This window comes from Chiloscyllium punctatum, chromosome 26 (genome assembly GCF_047496795.1).
Source record: "Chiloscyllium punctatum isolate Juve2018m chromosome 26, sChiPun1.3, whole genome shotgun sequence".
NCBI classification, from domain to species: Eukaryota; Metazoa; Chordata; class Chondrichthyes; order Orectolobiformes; family Hemiscylliidae; genus Chiloscyllium; species Chiloscyllium punctatum.
In genome coordinates this window covers 64,404,719-64,431,571 of record NC_092764.1, presented here as the reverse complement: position 1 = coordinate 64,431,571, position 26,853 = coordinate 64,404,719, and the positions used below count along the sequence as shown (strand labels likewise).

At 45.4% G+C, this 26,853-nt stretch overlaps 2 protein-coding genes across 2 annotated transcripts; both read left to right on the top strand.

Annotated features, from left to right (window-relative positions):
* The first annotated feature begins 11,937 nt into the window (after positions 1–11,937).
* LOC140453138 (C-C motif chemokine 3-like) lies at positions 11,938–14,946 on the top strand. The gene is made up of 3 exons (XM_072547556.1): positions 11,938–12,302; positions 13,877–13,985; positions 14,088–14,946. Exons 1-3 carry the CDS (start codon positions 12,218–12,220, stop codon positions 14,182–14,184), a joined length of 291 nt encoding a protein of 96 aa, XP_072403657.1. The 5' UTR covers positions 11,938–12,217; the 3' UTR covers positions 14,185–14,946.
* A 3,443-nt stretch (positions 14,947–18,389) lies between these two features.
* On the top strand, positions 18,390–26,341 carry LOC140496198 (C-C motif chemokine 18-like). Its single transcript, XM_072595698.1, has 3 exons — positions 18,390–18,552; positions 24,725–24,806; positions 25,959–26,341. Exons 1-3 carry the CDS (start codon positions 18,483–18,485, stop codon positions 26,056–26,058), a joined length of 252 nt encoding a protein of 83 aa, XP_072451799.1. The 5' UTR covers positions 18,390–18,482; the 3' UTR covers positions 26,059–26,341.
* The last annotated feature ends 512 nt before the right edge of the window (positions 26,342–26,853 follow it).

Below are 26,853 nucleotides of genomic sequence, written 5' to 3'. Positions count from 1 at the left end.
GGTGGTGTCCCGAACGTAGGTGGGGAGTTCTTGGACTAAGGGGGACAGGACCGTGTCGAGGTAAAAGAGTTAATCCTGATAAGTGTGAGGTGATGGAGTTTGGCAAGACTAACAAGGCAAGGGAGTACCATGGAAGATTCTGGAATTACAGACTAAAAGATATAAAAGAATTTTGAACAGAATTCAAGTTCCCAGTTTTGTATATGAGCAAGATTTCAGTTTGCCTTTAACCATAAAACTCACACCCATTGATTACTAACTCCCAATATTTATACAACCAATTCATACCCAGTTAACTCTTCATTAATATATCCAGCTGCTGTTCCCTTATCCATTGGGTCCAAGCATTCCTTCAGGCCGTGTTAGCTACTGGTTGTGCATGTGGTTTCAATCACCCATTGTCCAGGATGGTGTCAAACTCGTTGAATGTTGGTTGCAACTGCACTTGTTCAGGGAACATGGGCATAGTCCATCAAACTCCTTACTTCTGCCATGTAAATGATGGAAAGAGATTGGTGGGTCAGGAGGTGAATTACTCACTACAGTATTCCTGACCTCTGACCTACTTGTGTAGATACTGTGTTTGTGAGCTAACCCCAGGATGCTGACAGTGGGGTATTCAGTGATGATAAGGAATAGCAAAGGGCAGTAGTTCGATTCTCCCTAGGTGGAGATGGTCGTGATGAGTTACCTTCTTGTACCTCAGCGGTCTCTGGGGAGTAATGGCACCCACTGAGCTGTTCAGAAGCAGCTTCCAGGATTCCAGATTGGGGACCTCTGGGGAGGTTGGGTTAGAGAGAGAGCTGTGCTCACCTGAAAAATCTCACACAAGTTTCTGACATGGAGCTGCTCTGCTCCTGAACTCTCAGAATTCCTGGGTCCGAAACTCTGACTGCCTCAGGTGGGGAAGTGAAAGCTGCAGCTTGTGATCTTCAGGCACAGTTTGTAGTGATTCCCTTTCCTCTTTCTGCTTTACTGATGTGTTTCTCTGAAGCATTGTTCCTGTTAATCAGTGAGTGAGAGAGACATTAAATCTAGATGTAGGGAGATTTCCATTAGCTCTGAAATCACAGCAACTCTCTCTCCCTCTCTGTGTCTCTGAACAGTTCGGACACACAAACTGGCTTTAAGAGGTTGAAGCAGCTGGTTGTGAGCACTGACTCCACTCTCCCTCAGAAAGGTGGTGAGCTGTTTAAACTGGCCTCAGGTCAGTGGCTGGGGCAGCAGAGGCCAGGTCTCCTGTCCCTGCAATCTGCTGCCTCTGTAAACATGTTCAGCTCGAGGACATGCCACCGATAGCTCCCGCAGTTCAACATCTTGCCAGCCCTTACTCCCTTGGAGCCCAGGTCACCCTCACCAAGAGATATGGTGGCGACACAGAACATAGAATATAGAACAATACAGCACAGAGCCAAGCCCTTTGGGCCACCGTATCTGGGCCTGCTGTAATGCTATTCTAAACAAATCCCATTTCACTGCACCTGGTCCATATCGCTCTATTTTCTGCCTGTTCATGTGTCCGTCCAAATGCCTCTTCATTGTTGCTATCGTATCTGCTTCCACCACCTCCCCCAGCAGCACATTCCAGGCACCTATCGCCCTCTGTGTAAAAACCTTGCCTCCCACATCTCCCTTAAACCTTTCTGCTCTCACCTTAAAGCTATGCCCGCTGGTACCTCTTCCCACCCTACCTCTTGCAAAAATGCCATCCCGTATTCCCAATTCCTCCGCCTCCGCCGTATCTGCTCCCAGGAGGACCAGTTCTACCACAGAACACACCAGATGGCCTCCTTCTTTAGAGACCGCAATTTCCCTTCCCACGTGGTTAAAGATGCCCTCCAACACATCTCGTCTACATCCTGCACCTCCGCCCTTTGACCCCACCCCTCCAACCGTAACAAGGACAGAACGCCCCTGGTGCTCACCTTCCACCCTACCAACCTTCGCATAAACCAAATCATCCGCCGACATTTCCGCCACCTCCAAACAGACCCCACTACCAGGGATATATTTCCCTCCCCACTCCTTTCCGCCTTCCGCAAAGACCATTCCTTCCGCGACTATCGGGTCAGGTCCACACCCCCAAACAACCCACCCTCCAAACTGTAAAACCTGTGCCCACACCTCCTCCCTCACCTCTATCCAAGGCCCTAAAGGAGCCTTCCACATCCATCAAAGTTTTACTTGCACACTCACTAATATCATTTATTGTATCCGTTGCTCCCGATGCGGTCTCCTCTACATTGGGGAGACTGGGCGCCTCCTAGCAGAGCGCTTTAGGGAACATCTCCGGGACACCCGCACCAATCAACTACACCACCCCGTGGCCCAACATTTCAACTCCCCCTCCCACTCTGCCAAGGACATGGAGGTCCTGGGCCTCCTTCACCGCCGCTCCCTCACCACCAGACGCCTGGAGGAAGAACGCCTCATCTTCCGCCTCAGAACACTTCAACCCCAGGGCATCAATGTGGACTTCAACAGTTTCCTCATTTCCCCTTCCCCCACCTCACCCTAGTTCTAAACTTCCAGCTCAGTAACTGTTCCCATGACTTGTCCGGACTTGTCCTACCTGCCTATCTCCTTTTCCACCTATCCACTCCACCCTCTCCTCCCTGACCTATCACCTTCATCTCCTCCCCCACTCACCCATTGTACTCTATGCTACTCTCTCCCCACCCCCACCCTCCTCTAGCTTATCTCTCCACGCTTCAGGCTCACTGCCTTTATTCCTGATGAAGGGCTTTTGCCCGAAACGTCGATTTCGAAGCTACTTGGATGCTGCCTGAACTGCTATGCTCTTCCAGCACCACTAATCCAGAATCTGGTTTCCAGCATCTGCAGTCATTGTTTTTACCGTTTTTATCTTTGGTTCTCCCTAAACTCCCCGATTCCCTCTCCTCTTCACCCTCACCCCCTGAACCCTGTAATCTCTCTCCCTCTATACATCTCACATTGTTTGGGGCTGACCAGAGAAGAATGGACTCCCACATGGTCTGTGATGCTCTCAGATTGGGTCTTGCTGTGTCCCAGTCTCCTTTCGTGTTAACTCAATTCCTAAACCCTGCTTTGCTGTAACTCCGGAGGTAAAATGGAGTTAAGGATGGGGCAGTCACTCTAGCTCCCTCCTCTCACCGTACACGGGAATAGAGTCTATACAAAGTGCTGTTTCGCACTCACTCCCTCTCATAGACACTGCTCACTGATTCTCTACACGTGGCCTATATCATGATTAAATTATTCATTAGATCACTGCCTTGTTTGTAAATCGCAAAGTAATTAAACTAACCACATTTCTACGGTCTCTTCTCAGGGTCTTCTCTTCACAGGTTGGGTCTGTCTGGGGATTTCTCCCCTCCCTCCCTGACCTTGTTTGTATTGTTGTCATTCTATGGATACGGTTCACTTTCAGATGCTGGATGGTTGAGGAATTTGAGGTAGATCTTCGCAGTCTCAAAGCTATTTGCATGAATTACTGAATGTGTGTGTGTACTCTACTAATCTTATCACAGCTCTCCCATTTCTCCTGAAAATCTCATTTCTTGATGTAACAGGATATGACCACAATGATTTCAATGGTTTGCCAAACATACCTTCTGCTTGTCGGTCTCTCACCTTCAACCCCTGGCTATAGGGAAGTGGAGTGGATTGTGCTCAATCTCTGTGGTTCTCACAATTTGATTGCTTACTTCTTTTGCTCTTTTCATGGAGTTTTATTTAGTCAGGAATTATTTTGCTTCCCTGGTGCCAGGATCAAGGATGTCTCAGAGAGGGTGCAGAATGTTCTCAAGGGGGAGAGGGGCCAGCAGAAGATCATTGTACACACTGGAACCAATTACATAGGAAGGGAAAAGGTTGAGATTCTGAAGGGAGATTACAGGGAGTTAGGCAGGAATTTCAAAAGGAGGTCCTCAAGGGTAGTAATATCTGGATTACTCCCAGTGCTATGAGCTAGTGAGGGCAGGAATAGGAGGACAGAGCAGATGAATGCATGGCTGAGGAGCTGGTTTATGGGAGAAGAATTCACATTTTTGGATCATTGGAATCTCTTTTGGGGAAGAAGTGACCTGTACAAGGAGGAAGGATTGCACCTAAATTGGAAGGGGACTAATATACTGGCAGGGAAATTTGCTAGAACTGCTCGGGAGGATTTAAACTAGTAAGGTTGGGGGTGGGGGGGATAGTGAGGAAAGAGATCAATCTGAGACTGGTATAGTTGAGAACAGAAACAAGACAAACAGGGCAGGGATAAGCAGAGAACAAGGTAGGACTGATAAATTAAACTGCATTTATTTCAATGCAAGGGGCCTAACAGGGAAGTCAGATGAACTCAGGGCATGGTTAGGAACATGGGACTTGGATATTATAGCAATTACAGAGACGTGGCTCAGGGATGGGCAGGACTGGCAGCTTCATGTTCCAGGATACAAATGCTACAGGAAGGACAGAAAGGGAGGCAAGAGAGGAGGGGGAGTGGCATTTTTGATAAGGGATAGCATTACAGCTGTGCTGAGGGAGGATATTCCTGGAAATACATCCAGGGAAGTTATTTGGGTGGAACTGAGAAATAAGAAAGGGATGATCACCTTATTGGGATTGTATTATAGACCCCCCCCCCCCCCCCCCCCCAAATAGTCAGAGGGAAATTGGGAAACAAATTTTTAAGGAGATCTCTGTTATCTACAAGAGTAATAGGGTAGTTATGGTAGGGGATTTTAACTTTCCAAACATCGACTGGGACTGCCATAGTGTTAAAGGTTTAGATGGAGACGAATTTCTTAAGTATGTACAAGACAATTTTCTGATTCAGTATGTGGATATACCGACTAGAGAAGGTGCAAAACTTGACCGACTCTTGGGAAATAAGGCAGGGTAGGTGACTGAGGTATCAGATTAGATTAGATTACTTACAGTGTGGAAACAGGCCCTTCGGCCCAACAAGTCCACACTGCCCCGCTGAAGCGCAACCCACCCATACCCCTAACCTAACACTACGGGCAATTTAGCATAGCCAATTCACCTGACCTGCACATCTTGGGACTGTGGGAGGAAACCGGAGCACCCGGAGGAAACCCATGCAGACACGGGGAGAATGTGCAAACTCCACACAGTCAGTCACCTGAGGCGGGAATTGAACCCAGGTCTACTAGCACTGTGAGGCGGCAGTGCTAACCACTGTGCCACCGTGCTGCCCAAGTGGGGGAGCACTTTGGGACCAGTGACCATAATTATATTTGTTTTAAAATAGTGATGGAAAAGGGTAGACCAGATCTAAAAGCTGAAGTTCTAAATTGGAGAAAGGCCAATTTTGACGGTATTAAGCAAGAACTTTCAAAAGCTGATTGGAGGCAGATGTTCGCAGGTAAAGGGATGGCTGGAAAATGGGAAGCCTTCAGAAATGAGATAACAAGAATCCAGAGAAAGTATATTCCTGTCAGGGTGAAAGGGAAGGCTGGTAGGTATAGGGAATGCTGGATGACTAAAGAAATTGAGGGTTTGGTTAAGAAAAAGAAGGAAGAATATGTCAGGTATAGACAGGATAGATCAAGTGGCTTGGGGTAGCACAGTAGCTCAGTGGTTAGCACTGTTGCCTCATAGCACCAGCGTGCCAGGTTTGATTCCAGCCTTGGGTGACTGTCTGTGTGGAGTTTGCACCTTCTCCCTGTATCTGCGTGGGTTTCCTCCGGGTGCTCTGGTTTCCTCCCACAGTCCAAAGATGTGCAGGTCAGGTGAATTGGCCATGCTAAATTGCCCTAGAGTTAGTCAGAGGGGAATGGTTCTAGGTGGGCCCTCTTCAGAGGGTCAGTGTGGACTTATTGGGCCGAAGGGGCCTGTTTCCACACTGTAGGGAATCTAATCTAAAAGAGTGAATCCTTAGAAGAGTATAAAGGCAATAGGAGTTTACTTAAGAGGAAAACCAGGAGGGCAAAAAGGGGACATGAGATAGCTTTGGCAATAGAGTTAAGGAGAATCAAAAGGGTTTTTACAAATACATTAAGGACAAAAGGGAGAGAATAGGGTCCTTCAAAGATCAGCCAGGTGCCTTTGTGTGGAGCCACAGGAGATGGGGGAGATACTAAACGAGCATTTTGCATCAGTATTTACTGTGGAAAAGGACATGGAAGAAATAGAATGTGGGAAAATAGATGGTGACATCTTGAAAATTGTCCATATTACAGAGGAGGAAGTGCTGGATGTATTGAAACACATAAAAGTGGATAAATCCTCAGGACCTGATCAGGTGTACCCTAGAGCTTTGTGGGATGCTAGGGAAGTGACTGCTGGGCCTCTCACTGAGGTATTTGTATCATCAATAGTCACAGGTGAGGTGCCAGAAGACTAGAAGTTGGCTAATGTGGTGCCACTCTTTAAGAAGGGCGGTAAAGACAAGTCAGGGAACTATAGACCGGTGAGCCTGACCTTGGTGGTGGGCAGGTTGTTGGAGGGAATCCTGAGGGACAGGATGTACATGTATTTAGAAAGGCAAAGACTGATTAAGGATAGTCAACATGGCTTTGTGCGTGGGAAATCATGTCTCACAAACTTGATTGAGTTTTTTGAGGAAGTAACAAAGAGGATTGATGAGAGCAGAGCAGTAGATGTGAACTATGTGGACTTCAGTAAGGCATTCGACAAGGTTCCCCATGGGAGACTGATTAGCAAGGTGAGATCTCATGGAATACAGGGGGAACCAGCCATTTGGATACAGAACTGGCTCAAAGGTAGAAGACAGAGGGTGCTGGTAGAGGGTTGTTTTTCAGACTGGAGGCCTGTGACCAGTGGAGTGGCACAAGGATCAGTGCTGGGTCCACTAGTTTTTGTTATTTACATAAATGATTCGGATGCGAGCATAAGAGGTACAGTTAGTAAGTTTGCAGATGACACCAAAATTGGAGGTTTAATGGACAGCAAAGAGGGTTACCTCAGATTACAACCAGATCTGGACCAGATGGGCCAATGGGCTGAGGAGTGGCAGATGGAGTTTAATTAGATAATTGCAAGGTGCTGCATTTTGGGAAAGCAAATCTTAGCAGGACTTATACACTTAATGGTAAAGTCCTAGAGAGTGTTGCTGAACAAAGAGACCTTGGAGTGCAGGTTCATAGCTCCTTGAAAGTGGAGGTGCAGGTAGATAGGATAGTGAAGAAGGTGTTTGGTATGCTTTCCTTTATTGGTCAGTGTATTGAGTACAGGAGTTGGGAGGTCATGTTGCAGCTGTACAGGACATTGGCTAGGCCACTTTTGGAATATTGCATGTAAATCTGATCTCCTTCCTATTGGAAGGATGTTGTACAACTTGTTCAATCGTTCAGAAACGATTTACAAAGATGTTGCCGTTGTTGGAGGATTTGAGCTATAGGGAGAGGCTGAACAGGCTGGGGCTGTTTTCCCTGGAGCGTCAGAGACTGAGGATTGACCTTATAGAGGTTTATAAAATCATGAGGGGCATGGATAGGGTAAATAGACAAAGTCTTTTCCCTGGGGTTGAGGAGTTCAGAACTAGAGGGTATGGGTTTAGGGTGAGAGGGGAAAAATATAAAAGGGATCTTTAGGGTAGCTTTTTCACCCAGAGGATGGTATGTGTATGGAATGAGCTACCAGAGGAAGTGGTAGAGGCTAGTACAGTTGCAACATTTAAAAGGCATCTGGATGGGTATATGGATAGGAAGGGTTTGGAGGGATATGGGCTGGGTGCTGGCAGGTGGGAGAAGATTGGGTTGGGATACCTGTTTGGACTGAAGGGTCTGTTTCTGTGCTGTACATCTCTATGACTCTGTGACTCTAAGTCATTAGTCAGTCTTCTACCGCATTTGTTATAATAATGGATCTTAGATTTTACTTTTTAGTAAGATTGCTGGTAACAGACCACTGTTGAGCAGTGCTGTTCTCCTGTTCATTCAGGCTGTTGCTAAGTCCTGGTTTCTGGCAGCAGCTCTTTGAGAGTTTCCATTGTTCTCTATTTTTCAGTTGGCCTGTGAATGATGTGATCTTCTAGTTATATGATGTAAACTGTATTCTTCTGCAAAATGAGGAATTGGAAATACAACACATTACTTTCAAAACTATTATTCGAAAGGATCTGCCCTGACACCTAATTTAAAATCAGCAAATCTAACTCTAACAGTGAACAAATTAACTAAATTTTCAACAACAGAATAAATCTTTTCTAACTACTAAATATTCCCAAATAGAGTAAGATTCTCATGGCATGCTCTTCCAATAAATATAAGTCCCTCTTAGTTATAAGCACTGAAGTGGCATAATGGCCCAGTGGTTAGCACTGCTGCCTCACAGCACCAGGGTTCCCGCTTCGATTCCAGCCTTGGGTGACTGTCTGTGTGGGTTTCCTCCAGGTGCTCTGGTTTCCTCCCACAGTCCAAAGATGTGCAAGTCAGGTGAATTGGTCATGTTAAATGGCCCATAGTGTTAGGTGCAATTAGTCAGAGGGTGGTGGGTTACTCATCAGAGGGTCGGTGTGGACTGGTTAGCCAAATGTCCTGTTTCCACACTGTAGGGAATCTAATCTAAATAGGATTTAGTCTCTCTAAAGTTATAGCTAGGTTATGTATCTTCCAGAATATTCTGTGTCTTCTGCCAGGAAAATCTTTTCCATTGGTTTCTTTGGTCAGGAATATCCTCTCTGTCATTGGTACCATTATTATTATGATGATGCTTTCTCTAATACATAGATGATTGTGAGAATCAATTTCTCTCTCGAGAACTGAGAGCTGTTCATGCTGGCAGGGTGGCAGTTAGCTCTGCTGATTTTTCAACTGTCCCCTTCTTTTATACCCTTGATGACTTATCAATATTTTTACAATCAGACTGATCCTGGGTTGTCAAAACCATCAGATTTAAATTTGATAGATTTTTAGTATCTAAGAGCCTGGTTTAAATTGATTGACTAAATTCAAAACTTGTTGTCTTGATAAATATGCTGCTTGGTCTGCTAACTGTACTTTTGACACAAATGTTTCAGTTCAGGCTCTCCATGTACTGGCAAACTCAAGGTTCTGCCAGACATCCATTTTCACTTTAAGCAACAAAACAACACCATCTTTTAAAAGGACCATACAATATTTTCTCCATTTTACAATTTTAAAATCATTAAATTCTAACTTCCTGTTTCCCAAGCTACAGTTACTGTACCCAACTTTGCAAAACTCTTAAATGGAATAAGTCAAGTACTTTCTACACTGTTGAGCTGGCGGAGTTTACAGTAAGTACAATATTAACTGTACAATCATTATAGAGATGTACAGCACGGACACAGACACTTCGCTCCAACTCGTCCATCCGACCAGATATCCCAACCCAATCTAGTCCCATCTGCCAGCATCTGGCCCATATCCCTCCAAACCCTTTCTATTCATACACCCATGATGGTGGAATAAACTGTATCTTGTTATCTCTGACCATTTGGGTTCTTTCAAGATCTCCGGGCTACTAAGCTCATTGCAACCTTCATTCACATATGGGTAAAAGAGCTGAATGTCAGAGGTGAGGTGAGAGTGACAGCCTTTGACATTAAGGCGACATTCGATGAAGCTTGGCATCAAGGAGCCCCCAGCAAAACTGGAATGAATGGATGTAAGGGGACAAACTCTCCACTGTTTAGAGTATTACTTGGAACGTAGGAGATGGTTGTGGTTGTTGGGGGTCAGTCATCTGAACTCCAGCTTATCTCTGCAGGAGTTCCTCAGGGTCATGTGCAAGGCCCAGTCATCTTCAGCTGCTTCATCAATGACCTTCCATCCTCCATAAGATCAGAAGTAGGGATGTTTGTGGATGATTGTAATGTTGAGTATCAAGATGACTCCTCAGATACCAGATGCCAGCCATTTGCAAATGCAACAAGATCTGGTTAATATCCAGGCTTGGACTGATAAGTGGTAAGTGATTTTCATGCCACACAAATATCAGGCAATCACCATCTCCAATAAAAGGCAATCTAAACACCACTCCTTGACATTCAATGGTATTATCATCACTGAATCCCCACTATCAACACGCTGGTGGTTAGCATTGACCAGAAACATAACTTACCATATTGTTACAAAACCAGGTCAGAGGTTTGGAATACTGCAGCAAGTAACTCCCCTCCTGACCAGCATTCTCTCTCACTTCCTTTCCAGCGACACAGTCCTGTGAATCAGGTATGAGGCAGTGACTTCCAGAACTGGCAGTCACTGCTGTGATCAGTGTACCAAATGCTTAGAACCTTCGGGTGGCTGCACATGAACTGTGCAATTTCTAGGGAATGTTACTCCTGACTCATGTGCAACATCTACAGAGTATAGGTAAGATGGAATATTCCCTATTTTCCTCTGATGCTCAGTAGCAGCACAGTGTACTATCTACAAAATGCACTACAGAAATTCACCAAAGATCCTTAGACAGCACTTTCCAAAACCATGACCACTTCCATCTGGAAGGACAAGAGCAACAGATACATTGGAGCACCACCAACTGCAAGTTTCCCTCCAAGGCTCTCACCATTCTGACATGGAAACTGTTCCTTCAAAGTCGCTCAGTCAAAATCCTGGACTTCCCTCCCTAAGGACATTGTGGGTTTAAGAAGGCAGCTCACCACCACCTTCACCAGGGACAATACTGGTCAGACAGTAAATAGTAGCCCAGTGAGGCTCTGTCTGTCATCTCCCCTGGAGGGAAATCAGCCTTTAGGTGGATGATGAAGAAGAGCAAGGCAGCTCTCCCTGATTTCCTGGACAACATTTATCCCTCAATCCACATCATTAAAAATGATTCAGAGTATCCTACAGTACAGGAGAAGCCCTTCAGCCCATCAATCTGTGCTGCCAGAAATATACTATCCCCTACATTATCCCATCTTCTCGCATTAGGCCCACTGCCTTAAATGCTATGACATTTGAAGTGCCCATCCAAGTACTTTTTAAAGATTGTAGGGTTTTATGACTCAACTACCATCCATGGCAGGGCATTGCAGACCCCCACTGCCCTCTAGATGAGAGCTATTTCCTTCAATTCCCTCGGAACCTTCTTGTATTCACCTTTGTAGTGACTCTTCAACTAAAGTGAAACAGTTGGATTCTAGCCACACTGTCCATACCGCTCATAATCTGATACACCTCTATTACATCCTCCCCTCAAACTTCTCTTCTGTAATGAAAACAACCCGAGCTAATCTAAACCCTCTTCATTACTGAAGCACTGCATTCCCCTCCAGTGCTATCATATCCTTCCAATAGTGTGCGGAGACAAAATCGACACACACTCCTGCAGCTGTGGCCTGAACCAAAGTCCTGTACACCTTCAGCATTAGCTCCATGCTTTTGTACTCTGGGCTTTGACTCATAAAGGCAATTGTCAATGGTTGATTGTCAGGTGATCATTACAGTGCAGTTTGTGGGATCGCACTGTGCACACAGTTCCTGCTGTCCCTTGCAGTGCTGGTGTTGGACTGGGGTTAACAATGTCAGAAGATACATGAAACAGGTTCTTGTCCAACAGGTCGATTTGAAATCACAAGCTTTAGGAGCACCACTCCTTCTTCAGGTGAAATCCTGAAAGGGCTCCTTCACCTGATGAGAGAGTAGCACTCCAAAAGCTTGTGATTTTAAATAAACCTGTTGGACCACATCCTGCTGAGATATCACTTCTAATCTTGTCCTGTCATACTGACAATGATTGCAGGAAATCCTGATAAGACCATGCAGCATTTTGTGAGGTACTGAGTTGGGGAAAGGTGCTATGTAAATGCAGCTGTCTCTGCCCTTTCCTCCTGCAGTGAGGTATTTTGATGTCAATCTCACTTCCTGCTCTGAGCTGCTTCCCCGAGGGGGATTCAGTCAATCAGGAAACTCAATTGCTCTCATTGTCTCTCTCTCTCTCTCTCTCTCTCTCTCACCCGGAGAGGGAAGTTAGGGTTGGGCTGAAGGAATCGAGATGACAGTTTGCTGAGAAACACTGACCTCAGAGGATCCAGCTGCTCGTGCTCCTGTCTCCGAGAATCCCATTCACAGAACAACATGAACTTCCCATTTCAGGGAGAACAGCCATGGAGGACCAATTCCAGGGAGAGCTGTCATTGCTGGGGCACTGGGGAAGTTTCAGGGGGTGTCCATATTGCTGACTGGGTGCAGTTTCTCCAGGATATAAAGCAGGAGGTGACAGCTCTGTCATCAGCCACACTCCCTCTTCAACACTGAACACTCCCAAGGTGAACCAGACCAGGATGAGGACAGCACTGTGTGTAGCTGCCGTTGTGGTAGGAGCACTGGCAATCTGCTCAATCCAGGATGGTGTGGCTGCCGCTCCAGGTAAGAGAGAGGCTTCCTTCTTCCCAATCTTTGCTCAGAACCTGAGAATGAGGAAAACAGGAAGAGTTTCCAGAGCTCATGCTGGTTTCCATCGACTGTTTGCGTTTCTTATTAGAGTTAATGTAATGATTCCTCCTGACTCCATTCAGAGACTGTGGGCCAATGTTTCCAAATAGAAACACAACAGAGAGAGAGAGAGAGAGAGAGAGAGAGAGAGAGAGAGACCACTCAGCCCATCAAACTGGTGATGGCTCTACACTAGTGTCATGCAATTCATTAATCTCTCCTGCTCTCTTTCTCCAATCCTGTCAATTTTCACTTTCTAGTCATAGAGATTTACAGCAACATGTCTATGTTGACCAAATATTCCAAACAAGTCTAGTCCCATTTGCCAGCATTTGGCCCATATCCCTCTAAACTCTTCCCATTCATATACCTAACCAGAATACTTTTAGATGTTGTAATTGTACCAGCCTCCCCACCTCCTCTGGCAGATCATTCCACACACACACCACCTTCTGCATGAAAATGTTGCCTATTAGGTCACTTTTAAATCTTTCCCTTCTCACCAGAAATCTATGTTGTCTAGTTTTAGGCTCCCTATCCTGAGGAAAACAACTTGACTGTTCACACTATACTAGGGAAAATATCCCTAGTTTATACAGCCTCTCCCTATTACTCAAACCTTCCAACTGTGGCAACAGGGAGAAAGTGAGGACTGCAGACGCTGGAGATCAGAGTCGAAAAGTATGGCACCGGAAAAGCTGTCTGTGCTTTTCCAGCACCATACTTCTAAACCGTATCAACATCCTTGTAAATCTTTACTGAACCCTTTCAAGTTTCAGAGCATCTTTCCTATACTCAATGCAGTGATCAATAAAGGTATGGGTACCAAACAGCTTTTTCACTACTCTATCCACCTGAGACTCTACTTTCAAGGAACTATGAACTTCAGCCCAAGGTCTTTTTGTTTGGCAACACTCCCCAAGATCTTACCATTAACTATATAAGTCTTGCCCTGGCTTGCCTTACAAAATGCAACACCTTCCATTTCTAGTGTGAAAATGGCTGTGAGATTTTCCGCAAGCGCACTGAAGTCTAAGAGGAAACCTGATGGAGGGTTTGGAGATGCCCATGCAGTCTGATAGGCTGGATATGGGGAATATGTTTCCACTTGTGACAGAGAGCAGAACTTGGAATGATCCATTTAAACAGTCTCTAATCGATCCCATTGGGAATTGAGCAGAATATCCTTCACTCAGAGGCAGATTCAATAGTGGATTCTGAGACCAGAAGGAGTGGTCAACCTGAATAACATTGAGATGTTTTAAAGAAAAGCTTAATATACACACAAGGGAGAGAGGAATAGAGGGATATGTGGATGGGGTGAGAAGTCCTGTGCAAAGAGGGCTGGAAACTGCAATAGGGAGCAGATGGGCTGAATGGTCTGTTTATAGTGTGTGCACTCAAAGTGTTTCTAGGTGAAGACGTGTAGGATACGGTGACTGTGTGAGAATGTGCTGTGAATGTGCTCATGGTTTCACTGTCTCCATTCCTCCTCCTCCACATTGCAGCTGGCTCTGTGACTGTCGATTGCTGTGAGAACTTTAAGACCACTCGCATTCCTCATAAACGACTCGTAAGCTTCACCAGGACAGTTGGCTGCTCCACCCCCTCCATCATGTGAGTGTTTCAAGGTGTTTTTATCACAGTCTGAGGAAATGAAAGGGTTGGAGCTGGTGCCTGTGATTCTCTGATAATCATAATCTCATCTCACTCTTTCAGCTTCACAAATAGGAGGAAGATGAGAATTTGTACGAGAGCGAGTGAGAAATGGGTTCAAGATGCAGTGGCATTTCTGGAGAAGAAACTGGGGATTTAAAGAGAAGAACCCACTGAAAGCACAATCTTTCAATCCACTGGAAACACATGGAGTGTTGGACTGACTGGTGTTACACTGGGGGACAGGCAGAATGGAGAAGGTGGATCCACAAACTGATTCCCCGATCACTTGCAATATTCCAGTTGCTGTGCTCATTCACATGAAAGACTGTGGGCAGTAACTAATTAACGTTCCCCATGTATACTCCAATCGTCAGACTGAGTGAAGACCATTCATAGAACAGGGGAAATGTGACTGGATAACAATGGGACAGACTGAGGGAACAGTCAGTCTGACACTGGACAAGAATCCAGCAACTGTCCAGCTGATCCCAGGATCTTCCCAGAGACTGGAGTGCAGCACAGACATTCAGTCCCCACCCTTATTGGAGTGTATTTGATTATCCCCTTCAACCACACTGGGCCAAGGGTAGATGTGCACAATTACAACCCCACTCTCTCCCCACTGGGGTGGGATGTGAGGGACCCCTTTGAGGGGTGGGGGTCAGCGTCTGGGGTTGGGGAGGTAGATCAGAGTGTGGGCCAGCCTCTTGGCATCTGTCGCACTCCCTGAAGAGCTCACTCTAACTCCATTGGTATCCTCGGAATGGTTGTGATTTTTTTTTCCCTTTCTCCTCCCACATCGCCTCGCTGAATCCCAGCTCCTGACCTTTATCCATTGAGTTAAAAAATCACACAACTCCAGGTCATAGTCTAAAAGATTTATTTGGAAATACCAGCTTTCGGAGCGGTGCTCCTTCATCAGGACAATGAAATAAAGGTTGTTTCTGAAGAAAGTTTCTCTCTGATTTTTCTGTCTCTGAGCAAATTCATTTTTCACCTTTCAGTTTTTTGCACAGGAGTAACCGCTTTGCATTTCTTGCCATTTTTCATCTTCACTTGCCATTGGTCACTTTCCATTCTGAGAGTAAAACACTGTCAGGTGATTGGCTGAGAATTAGGAGGGACAGTCAGATGGGAGTTAAACTGTGCTACAAAGCACATGTGGAAGCTCTCTGGTAAGGTATGAGCAGAACCACGAATATCATTCCCTCACATAGGACACAGAACAGTACAGCATAGGAACAGCCCTTTGTGTTGTGATTGTGATGAGATCAGCCAGATGGACCGCACAGAACATGATTCCCTGACTGGGGTTGTGAACCTGGTTGATATTAATAGAAATCATTGCTGTCTGGGACAGGTTGGCACCATGTTGGGGGGTGGGGGTAAGTGCTTTATTTCCTCCTCCAACTCAATTTTGATTTGAATCCTTACCCTTCACTTTGTATTTTACATAAACATTGCCCCAACCAGACTTTGCATGTGAAGTGGCAGATGGCACAGGGCAGGGTGACACGAGGCACATGGACACAAAAGATGACCGCTGAGCCAAAAGTTGGCCACTTTACACACAAGATGACCACAATATGGAGAGAGAGAGACAGCAAACATAGACACTGCCTGGGCCCACCTGAATGCCAGCACAATGCACTCATGACCTAGTTGATTAGTTTAAGGTGAGTGGGTGAAAGAATATGGCAGCACAGTGGTTAGCACTGCTGCCTCACAGCGCCAGAGACCCAGGTTCAATTCCCAACTCGGGCAACTGTCTGTGTGGAGTTTGCACATTCTCCCCGTGTCTGCATGGGTTTCCTCCGGGTGCTCCGGTTTCCTCCCACAGTCCAAAGATGTGCAGATAAGGTGAATTGGCCATGCTAAGTTGCCCGTAGTGTTAGGTAAGGGGTAGATGTAGGGGAATGGGTCTAGGTGGATTGGTCTTCGGAGGGTCGGTGTGGACTTGTTGGACCGAAGGGCATGTTTCCACACTGTAAGTAATCTAATCTAATACACATGAGTAACGTGTTGTGGGGATACACTGCCTGCCAAAATGTCTGGGTCTAGCCAACACCTTTAATAGAAATGCTAACTTTTTGATATGGACTCAATACAGTGTGCTAATAGCTGCAGTAATCGTCCTTCTCAGGAAGAGCAATTAACGCCCATTACTACAGTACTGGACTTCTGCTCAGAGATTGAAACTGACAATGACCACACAAACTAAGAAAGGCTACATTGGAACTGACAATGACTGCACCAAAACTATTAACGATTCTGTAATGTTTACCATAAACAACCATGTTACAAAGACAATAACCTCATCACTGACCTTATACATTATTACAAAAATGTATAAAAATATCTTGACATGTGCTCCAGGTTGAGAGAAGACTCGCAGCTGACCCCTGTGCTGTTGGTGACTTTCTCTCCCCAGAGCTCCGGTATTTCCTTGTTCAAGAAACTCTGTCATTGAACCCCGACTCTGGCTCCGAGATTTTCCCCACAACATATGTTACTGGTTCCCTGGCTGCATGGGTGTTCTTCCAGGTGGTGGAAATGTTGAATAAAATTATTTTGCACGTGGTGTTTTTACTGAATCCCTGCACTTACACATACACAAGCACGACATGAGGAAAATAAGCATTACTGCTGTATTGCAGTAACATGGGGGTTTATACAAAAAAAAGGAGTGTCAGAGATTCTGTTCACTCTCAGAGCTGGCTCTAAGGGAGCTAGATCAGTGTAAAAGGACTCTTCAGGTGTAAGTAAATAATGACATTGTGATGGGATACTGGCCTCTGTGCAGTTATTTCACTTCAGTCCACCAAACTAATCTCATCGGCATTCTAAACTAATCTCATCGGCATCCCCCGTTGCTTGCCTGTTCAACTGTCTATCTAAATGGCTCTTTAATTTTGCTATTGTATTTGCTTCTACCCACCTCCTCAGGCAGCACAATGTTGAACAAAATCATAATCCCTCATGAATCACTGGTTTGAGAAAAGGTTAGTAGTGACATGGAACAAATCTAAATAGTCAAATTTATGTTCAGGTTGTTGAATTGACCATTCCCAATTGCTGTAGATGACATGGTGGCCCCTTGCTTTGTTGAAATGCTGCTATCATTTGGTGGGGGCAATTAGCTGATGATAATGTTTTGGGCTGGGACCAGTTCCGGACATGTTTTCCCAGGGGTGAGTCACATGGCACCTGAAACCTAGCCAGTGGCCCATGGTAATTAGCATATGCTCTAAGCACCTACTGCAAATACCAACTCATGAGACGCTGAAATCTCAGGGTTGATGTGGATTGCAACATTGCTGAACCATTTTATGGGCAATGTGTTGTGAAGAGCAAGTCAGAAAAGTTGCTGGTATGTTCTCAGATTCTTGCCACATTACCATTGCTTGTAGAAACAGAGGAGGCAGGAGCAAGGACAGCCATCAGACCATCAAACTCAATCAGACATTCATCTTTAACATAATTAGAGACCAAAAATCTACAGATGCTGGAATCCAAGGTAGACAGGCAGGAGGCTGGGAGACCCCAGCAAACCAGGCAGCATCAGGAGGTGGAGAAGTCGATGTTTTGGGTGTAATCCCCCTTCAGGACACCGAAATGTCAACTTCTCCACCTCCTGATGTTCTCCCAGCTTCTTATTCATCTTTAACATGGCTGACCTCTGTCTCCACACCATACTCTTACTCTCTCCCTATCTCCTCAACACCTTCACCCTCTAGAAATATGTACATATTTAATAAATACATTGAGCTGGGAGAGTCCCCCACTTTGGGCACCTGAATCTGCAAGAAGCGGGTACTCCTACATGAGATCTTCCTCAGGTCTACAGTCTGTAGAGGCAATGGGACACCTGCTAGAACCAGGGGCCACAGTTTAAAGACACAGGGTAGGCCACTGAAGACTGAGATGAAGAGAAATTTCTTCATGAGACAGTGGGGAGCCCGTGGAACTCTCTGCCACAAAAAGCAATTATCTAACAAAGTATGGCTGATATTAGTTATATATTCTCAGAAATGAGCATTGTTGTTTCAGAGTTTCTCTCCTTTTCTGTCTGCCCTACAGTCCAATGCCTGTATTATCCTTGGTGACTCATCTGGCTACGTGTTTGGAGTTTAAATTTACAGGCTCCATACACACAAAGGTCTGAGGATAAACTGTTCAGTACAAACTCCCAGCAGTTTCACATAGTACTTCAAACACCCATTTGGCAGCTCCACATCTCATTGCTTCTCATTCAGCTAAATTAGGAAGACTGGCATGCAGAATAATCATTGCTGGAATGTAAATCTTTCCTGCATTGTAGCCTGATTTGAAAGTTTTCCAGTTGTCATTAAGAGCAGGATCACACATTCCTGTTCCAGTCACAGCTGAGTGGAGCCATCCCCAGAACACTGCTCACCATTGCCTCGCTCACTGCTGCTATTCACAGATTGAGCTATGAAAGCTTACCTTCTTGTTGGGCTCCTTCTCCTGGCCATGGTCTGGATCAGGGCCAGTCACTCTGCAGGTAAATGTCACAGGGTTTGGGAGCAAGGGAACTAAAAGTTTCTTTTAGTGGAGTTTTCCTCCAGTCTGCAGTTTGAGATCAAAAGGAAAAGCCAGTAAAACTTGGAAATGACAAGAACAAATGCCTTCCCTGCCTTGATTTGATTTAATTGGATTGATTGTTGTCACATGTACCTACGTACGGTGAAACGTTTTGTTTTGCAGGCAATACAGGCAGATCATAGCAAACAAGGACAGAACACACAACTCCAGCTCAGACGAATCTCAACATTCTGATGTGTATGAGCATTTCTTTTCCGGTTTTTGTTTTTGCCCCTATTGTATGAACAAACATCTTTCTTGGTAAGAGATTGAGCTTGACACAGAGTAAGAACAGCCCCACACTTAATCATTGTTGAGGAAACCGCCTACGAAGGGGATGAAAGGTTACCAGGGGTATGCAGGAATGCACATAACATACACATCCTTGGACTCGATGGCATGGCTAATCCACCTAACCTACACATCCTTGGAGTGTGGAGGAAACTGGATAACTCAGAGGAAACCCACACAGACACGGGCACAAACTCCACGCAGATATGGGGGAGAATACACAAACTCCATGCAGACCGTTTCCTGAGGTTGGAATTGAACCTGTGCCCCTGGTGCTGCAAGCCAGCAGTGCTAACCACTGAACCACCATGCCGCCCTGCTTTTAAGAAAACCCAAATCTGATCATTAGGAATGTAAACACCTTTTGAATTATAATTAGGATTGTCATATGTATGAACTATTGGTCATTATCTCTGCAGTACTGTCAACAGTTTTCTCTCATGTTTGAGTGTGTGCAATAGCTGTTGCAGATTTAGTAATGTTGCATTTTTGATTCTTTTCTTACAGTTCTTCTCTGTCTTCTTTTCTTTCTGCCTTATTCAATTTTTTTCCTTTTCTTCTCTATTTCTCTTTCAGTACCTGGTTTCATTTTAGTTGTAGAGTCATAGCGACGTACAGCACAGAAACAGATCCAACAGTCCAATTCGTCTGTGCCAATCTAGTCCTATATATCAGCACAAGGCCAACATCCCTGTAAACCCATCCTATTCGTATGACCATACAGATGCTTTTTAAACATAAGGATGTTGCCAAGGTTGGAGGGTTTGAACTACAGGGAGAGGCTGAATAGGCTGGGGCTATTTTCCCTGGAGCATCAGAGGCTGAGCGAACCTCATTGAGGTTTAGAAAATCATGAGGGGCATGGATAGGGTCAGTGGACAAGGTCTTTTCTCTGGCGTGGGGGAGCCCAGAACTAGAGGGCATAGGTTAAAGGTGAGAGGGGAAAAGTTAAAAAGGAACTTAAGGGGCAAATTTTTCATGCAGATCATGATGAGTGTATGGAATGAGCTGCCTCTTTCTCCTTACCATTTCTCTCTCAATCCTTCAATCTAACAAGATGCATGGATAATGTCTTCACAAGGTCTTCAATCTTGCCCTTGCTATCAGGATTCTGTGTGCCAACTCCATCAACAACTGAGGAACATTGGAGGTTTCCAAGTTCGGGTGGAGGTTGGTTCACAGGATTGACACTCTACTATATTTTGTTCAATGCTGTTATTGCATGTGGTCAGATACTCAACAGAGGGCCTCTATCGCCATACCAGAGCTAACAGCAAGCTGTACAACTTGGCAGGAGTTTGCACCAAGGTCGAAGTGTGTTAAACCCCAGTCCAGAAATTGCTGTTTGCCAGTGAGGACATGGTGGCACCCCATGCGGAACTCAGTTGTAGCATCAGCTTCCTTGGATTGACAATCAGTGCCAGGAAGACCAAGGTGATGTGCCAGGATGTATAGTCTCCAGCTTCCATTAGCTGGAGGTCAGAGGTCTACAGCACAGGGAAAAAAAAGTCATTCAGTCTATAAAGTCTACACCAGTCAAAAGCCACCTAACTATTCTAATCCCATCTTCTAGTACTTTAGCCTTCTATGCCTTGGAATCATCGTGTGCATCTAAATATTGATTAAATGTTCTGTGGTTTCTGTCTCTACCACCCTTATAGGCAGAGAGTTCCAGATTTGCACCATCCTCTGGGTGAAAAGCATTGCTCCTCGTGACTCCTCAACCTCCTGCCCCTTCTCCAAAATCTATGCCCTGGAAATTGATCGCTCCACCAAGGGGAAAAAGTTCCTTCCTTCTTTGGCCCTCAATTGTATACATTGACAGCTTTGATTCCCATAGACTACAACCTGCCCCTTGATGCTAAAATCAAATCAGGATTACCAAGGCTGTCATTTCCAAGTGGAGAAGTTGTGTGAATCTTTCCACAAGTTAGAACTGATTATGTTTCGTACACATAAACGGACAGTGCAGAATGCAGCCATTCATCCCGTTATGACCGGGATAGTCAGTGAGGAGCTGTCCAGTCTAGTCTCACCTCCTGGCTCTTGGTCAGTAAAACTGCAAGTCACCACCTGTCAAATGGTAATTGTACATAGTTTGAGAGAAGATTTGTAGCTCGGGTGCTCGTTGTTGTGGTTCTGTTCGCCGAGCTGGGAATTTATCTTGCAAACGTTTCATCCCCTGTCTAGGTGACATCCTCAGTGCTTGGGAGCCTCCTGTGAAGCGCTTCTGTGCTGTTTCCTCCGGCATTTATAGTGGCCTGTCTCTGCCGCTTCCGGTTGTCAGTTCCAGCTGTCCGCTGTAGTGGCCGGTATATTGGGTCCAGGTCGATGTGTTTGATGATAGAGTCTGTGGATGAGTGCCATGCCTCTAGGAATTCACTGGCTGTTCTCTGTGTGCGTGTCTACTAAGGATAGCTGGTTGTGTTGTTTCGTGGCTAGTTGGTGTTCGTGTATACGGATCGTTAGCTATCTTCCTCTTTGTCCTATGTAGTGTTTTGTGCAGTCCTTGCATGGGATCTTGTACACTACATTGGTTTTGCTCATGTTGGGTATCGGGTCCTTTGTCCTGGTGAGTTGTTGTCTGAGTGTGGCTGTTGGTTTGTGTGCTGTTATGAGTCCTAGTGGTCACAGTAGTCTGGCTGTCAGTTCAGAAATGCTCCTGATGTATGGTAGTGTGGCTAGTCCTTTGGGTTGCGGCATGTCCTCGTTCTGTTGTCTTTCCCTTAGGCATCTGTTGATGAAATTGCAGGGGTATCCGTTTTTGGCGAATACCTTGTATAGGTGTTCCTCTTCCTCTTTTTGCAGTTCTGGTGTGCTGCAATGTGTTGTGGCCCTTTTGAATAGTGTCCTGATGCAACTTCGTTTGTGTGTGTTGGGGTGAGTGCTTTCATAGTTTAGGACTTGGTCTGTGTGTGTGGCTTTCCTGTAAACCTTTGTGGTGAATTCTCCGTTCGGTGTTCTCTGTACCATCACGTCTAGGAATGGGAGTTAGTTGTCCTTTTCTTCCTCTCTCGTGAATCGGATTCCTGTGAGTGTGGCGTTGATGATCTGGTGTGTGTTCTCTATTTCTGTGTTTTTAATTATTACAAAGGTGTCATCCACGTATCTGACCCAGAGTTTGGGTTGAATTTGTGGTAAGACTGTTTGTTCTAACCTTAGCATTACTGCTTCTGCAATGAGTCCAGAGATCGGTGAGCCCATGGGTGTTCTGTTGATTTGTTCGTATATTTGGTTATTGAATGTGAAGTGTGTTGTGAGGCACAGGTCCAGTAGTTTAAGTATGCCGTCTTTGTTGATAGGTTCAACATCCTGTTGTCTGTTATGTCTGTCCAGCAGGTTGGCTATTGTTTCTCTGGCTAGGGTTTTGTCGATGGAGGTGAACAGTGCTGTTACATCGAATGAGACCATAGTTTCTTCCTTGTCTATGTGTATATTTCTGATGATGTCCAAGAATTCCTGTGTTGATTGTATAGATTGTCTGGATCCGCTGATCAGGTGTTTCAGTTTCTGCTGTAGTTCTTTGGCCAGTTTGTGTGATGGTGTCCCTGGTAGTGATACTATGGGTCTGAGTGGGATGTCTGGTTTGTGCACTTTGGGTAGTCCATAGAATCTGGGGGTGTCGTTGCTTTCAGGTTTCATTCTTTGTAGGTCAGACCTGGTTATCTGTCTGTTTTTTTGTAGATTCCTCAGTGTGTTGTTTATCCTATTGGTGAGCTGTGGGGTGGGGTCAAACTCCCTCTTTTGGTAGGTGTTGGTATCTGCAAGTAGTTGTTGTGCTTTTTGGATGTACTCTGCTTTGACCAGGATGACCGTCATTCTGCCTTTGTCTGCTGGTAGTATGATTATGTTCTTATCGTTTCTTAGTGATTTTAGTACTTCCCTCTCCTTGGTGTTGAGGTTGTGTGTTTGTCTTTTTCTTGTTATCAGTGGTACGATACTTTGTCTCACTGTTTGTTGTGTCTCTTCTGTCAATCCATTGTTCCTGAGTGTGCATTCTAGTGCTGCTAGGAAGTCTGCTGTCTTGGCGTCCCTGTGGTTGTAGTTGAGTCCCTTGGCCAGTATTATTCTTTCCGTGTCTGTGAGCTGTCTGTGGGAGAGGTTTTTAACCCAGGAGTGTGTTGTGGTGTCCTCTTCTTTGTGTGTTAGTTTGGCCATTTTTCTTTTAGTGCCGTTTTTTTGCGGTGTGTTGTCCTGTTCTGTCCTATGGTGATGGCCTGTTCTATGGTCCGGGTCCATTCCTGATTGGTGGTTTTTGAAATTAACGATTTTTGGCGCGTGATTTCTTGTCTGTATTTGTGTAGTCTGTTGTGAGCGTCTGTAATCATTACCCTGGATCATCCTGAATCCGTTCTGCCTGGCTGTGTCCCTGGCTTGTGGATTGTTGACTGGTGGTCTGTATCTGACACATGGTGGAAGGATTCGATTCTTTCGGCATTCATGCAGGAACCGGAGTTGTTCGTATGTAGCGCTTAGGCGGTTGGCACAGGATTCCCATTTCCTAGCTTGTCTTAGCGTCTCTCGCCCGTAGGTGTTCAAAGTTTGGGAGAAGATTTGTAGCTCGGGTACTCATTGTTGTGGTTCTGTTTGCCGAGCTGGGAATTTGTCTTGCAAACGTTTCGTCCCCTGTCTAGGTGACATCCTCAGTGCTTGGGAGCCTCCTGTGAAGCGCTTCTGTGCTGTTTCCTCCGGCATTTATAGTGGCCTGTCTCTGCCGCTTCCGGTTGTCAGTTCCAGCTGTAATTGTACATACTTGTTCAATGTGTCAAGGGTTTCTCCCTCTCCCACACTTTAAGTTCCAGCTCCCCACACCCTCGTTTCCCCTTGAATACCCACAACCCTTCAGCATCTTATTCTAAATATATGTGCTGTCCATCCACTCCACAATTATAAATCTCTCAACCAAGAGGAATAGCTCTGTCCAACCCAGTCTGTTTAGGGATCTCTATTTGATCCACATTTGGTAGATCACCTCTCAATATTACTAGTCCCAAAGGAAACAATCCCAGCCCGGTCCAATCATTATCTTAATAGTAGCCCATCCAGTCATTCCCCATACCCCTCACTGTCCAGTTGTTCCCTGTAATCTTAACCTATCCTATTCTATGTAGCTCTAAACTGCGCTGCAGTGCCCAGAACCGCATCCAGAGCTCCATGTGTGATCTAACTGGTGTTCATTACTGTAAGTTATCAGCAGCAGGGGATTAATGAACTCTGGGCTCATGTTATAGGTCCTGAACAGAGAAGAAATGTACTGAACAAACTGGCACAACACATTGGTTCATACAGCCTGTCAATCACAGGTATTCGGGAATGTGATACTGTGACAAGCTTGACAAAGTTAAACTGATTGTTACACTTGAGCCCTCTGCTAAAAGGGGCAAGTGTTCCATGTGGATTTGTGATTGTCTCATGTACATGTCTTGTAATCTGGTTCATTCTCCCAAATTTATCACTGACTTTTCCAAACTGAACTCTATGCCACACTTTTCCAGCCACATGACTGGTCTTCTGATCATTTTCTCCTTCACAATCTCACACGCACTGTAATCTGTTTGACTTTCCTGAGTTGCAGATTGTCAGGACAAGTTTAACTAATGGCAGACACAATGAGTGACCTCACCCTAGCCCAACACTGAATGACGCAGTGACTGATGTATCAATAAGTGCATAAAGGATTTTGGAAGTTCAGAGCCAGCGTTGTTTCATTACAGAGCTCATTTGGTTATAATGAAGGAAAGTAACTGCTCTCAACAATCATTGACCAATTTTAATATCTGAAATATTCTCTTTATCCGCAGTGATTCACAGCACTCTTCTCCCTGAAGAAGGACACACTGATAGCTCCAAAGCAATGCCAGACTGCTCACCCCCTGGTGTCCTGTAAGTTATCAGCAGCAGGGGATTGATGAACTCTGGGCTCATGTTATAGGTCCTGAACAAAGGAGAAATGTACTGAACAAACTGGCACAATACATTGAGGCTGTGTGAACCAATCACAGGTTATAAATAGCTCACTAAGGTGCATCTGACACTCCTTTTAGGATTTCAGGGGTCTGGACGCACTATTTGGAAATGTGATAGTGTGACGAGCTTGACAAAGTGACAACAGTGATAGCCCAGGCATTAAACACTAGTACACAGCCAGCACAGTGCAAGGTGGCTCCTGAGGCATGATGTAAATGACATACAGGTCAGAGAGCATTGATCAATGAGGGAGTCAAAAGTTTGGAGAGGAGGCTACAATTGATCAGTCACAATCATATTAAGATTAAATTCCCTACAGTGTGGAAACAAACCCTTTGGCCCAACAAGTCCACACTGTCCCTCTGAATAATAACCCACCCAGACCCATTTCCTTCTGACTAATGCACCTAACATTATGGGCAATCTTTGGATTATTGAGGAAACTGGAGTACCCGGAGGAAACCCACGCAGACACGGGGAGAATGTGCAAACTCCACACGGACAGTCACCCAAGGCTGGAATCGAACCCAGGTCCCTGCCTCTGTGAGGCAGCAGTGCTAACCACTGAGCCAACACGCTGTCCAGTATTAATTATGAAGGTGAATGAAATGTTGGCCTTTACAGCAAGTCAGTCAGAGTACAAAAGCTGCAACACTAATGTCCTTTAGGGAAAGAAACTGCCATCCTTACCTGGTCTGGCCTACATGGGATTCCAGACCCACAGTAACATGGTTGACTCTCAACTACCCTCTGGGTAATTAGGAATGGGTAACAAATGTCATCATGGCGTTAGATACAGAGTAAAGTGGCCTCTGCACTGTCCCCATCAAACACTCCCAGGATAGGTACAGCTTGGGATCAGATACAGAATAAATCTCCCTTTACACTGTTAAACTGAAAGTGAAGATCCTTCTACACTGGCCCCTTCAAACACTCCCAATAGCACTTTGCAGTAATGTTCAGGAAATGGATGGAGAATCCAGACTGACTCCGGTTCACAGGGGCGATATTACCGTGTGTGTTAAACTGACCTCCTGTCACTTTGTAACCTCTCTGTTCTCTGCTCAGCTTCAAGACAACAGGGGGTTTGGAGATCTGTGTTGACCCGAAGGAACTGTGGATGCAAAAAGCGCTGGACATTCTGAAGAAACGGTTTCGACAGCGTTAGACGCAGGGGTCATGAAAAGTGCTCAGAGCAGTGAATGGGTGCCTTGTCATAACCCAGAAGGTCATGGCTCACACAGTAACAATAACACTGGGGAACTACCGCACACTCACTCACGCTGGCCACCGTCCCTTTGCCACTCTTGCAGTTTTGGTAAACTAGTGCACTGTTGGCCTTAGTGATTATCTGTTGTATTTGTCTTGTTTCTTGTTTAACAACCAATAACTGAGCTATCTTAATCTGGAATGGTTCTCTATCAGTAAACAATAAAGGCAGCTGCACCATCTTTTGCAGGCAGTTGTGACTCATTATCTTCCGAATTGTTCCAAACCAACTCCCAGTCACATAAATACTGTAGCTAAAGGTCAGAGGGTAGGAATCCTGCAACAAGTAGCGCACCAAGTGGGCGGCATGGTGGCACAGTGGTTAGCACTGCTGCACTCACAGTGCCAGAGACCCGGGTTCAATTCCCGCCCCAGGTGACACTATGTGGAGTTTGCACATTTTCCCTGTGTCTGCTTGGGTTTGCTCCGGTTTCCTCCCACAATACAAAAATGTGCAGGTTATGTGAATTTGCCATGCTAAATTGCCCGTAGTGTTAGGTGAAGGGGTTTGGGTGGTATACACTTCGGCAGGTCGTTGTGGACTTGTTGGGCCGAAGGGCCAACTTCCACACTGTAAGTAATCTAATCTAACCTCCTGCCTTCCTGAAACTTATCTACAAGGTACAAGTCATTCATCAACTAGACCTGGAAATAGATCACCATCCTTTCAGTGTCACTGGGTCAAAATTCTTGA

Bases quoted from the DNA above. Each gene is read 5' to 3' on its own strand.
- LOC140496198 (XM_072595698.1), top strand. From the start codon at position 18,483: ATGAAAGCTTACCTTCTTGTTGGGCTCCTTCTCCTGGCCATGGTCTGG. The intron at 18,553-24,724 runs GTAAATGTCACA...CTTTATCCGCAG, and splicing joins CAGGGCCAGTCACTCTGCAG to TGATTCACAGCACTCTTCTC. The intron at 24,807-25,958 runs GTAAGTTATCAG...TTCTCTGCTCAG, and splicing joins TGCTCACCCCCTGGTGTCCT to CTTCAAGACAACAGGGGGTT.
- LOC140453138 (XM_072547556.1), top strand. From the start codon at position 12,218: ATGAGGACAGCACTGTGTGTAGCTGCCGTTGTGGTAGGAGCACTGGCA. The intron at 12,303-13,876 runs GTAAGAGAGAGG...TCCACATTGCAG, and splicing joins TGGTGTGGCTGCCGCTCCAG to CTGGCTCTGTGACTGTCGAT. The intron at 13,986-14,087 runs GTGAGTGTTTCA...TCACTCTTTCAG, and splicing joins TGCTCCACCCCCTCCATCAT to CTTCACAAATAGGAGGAAGA.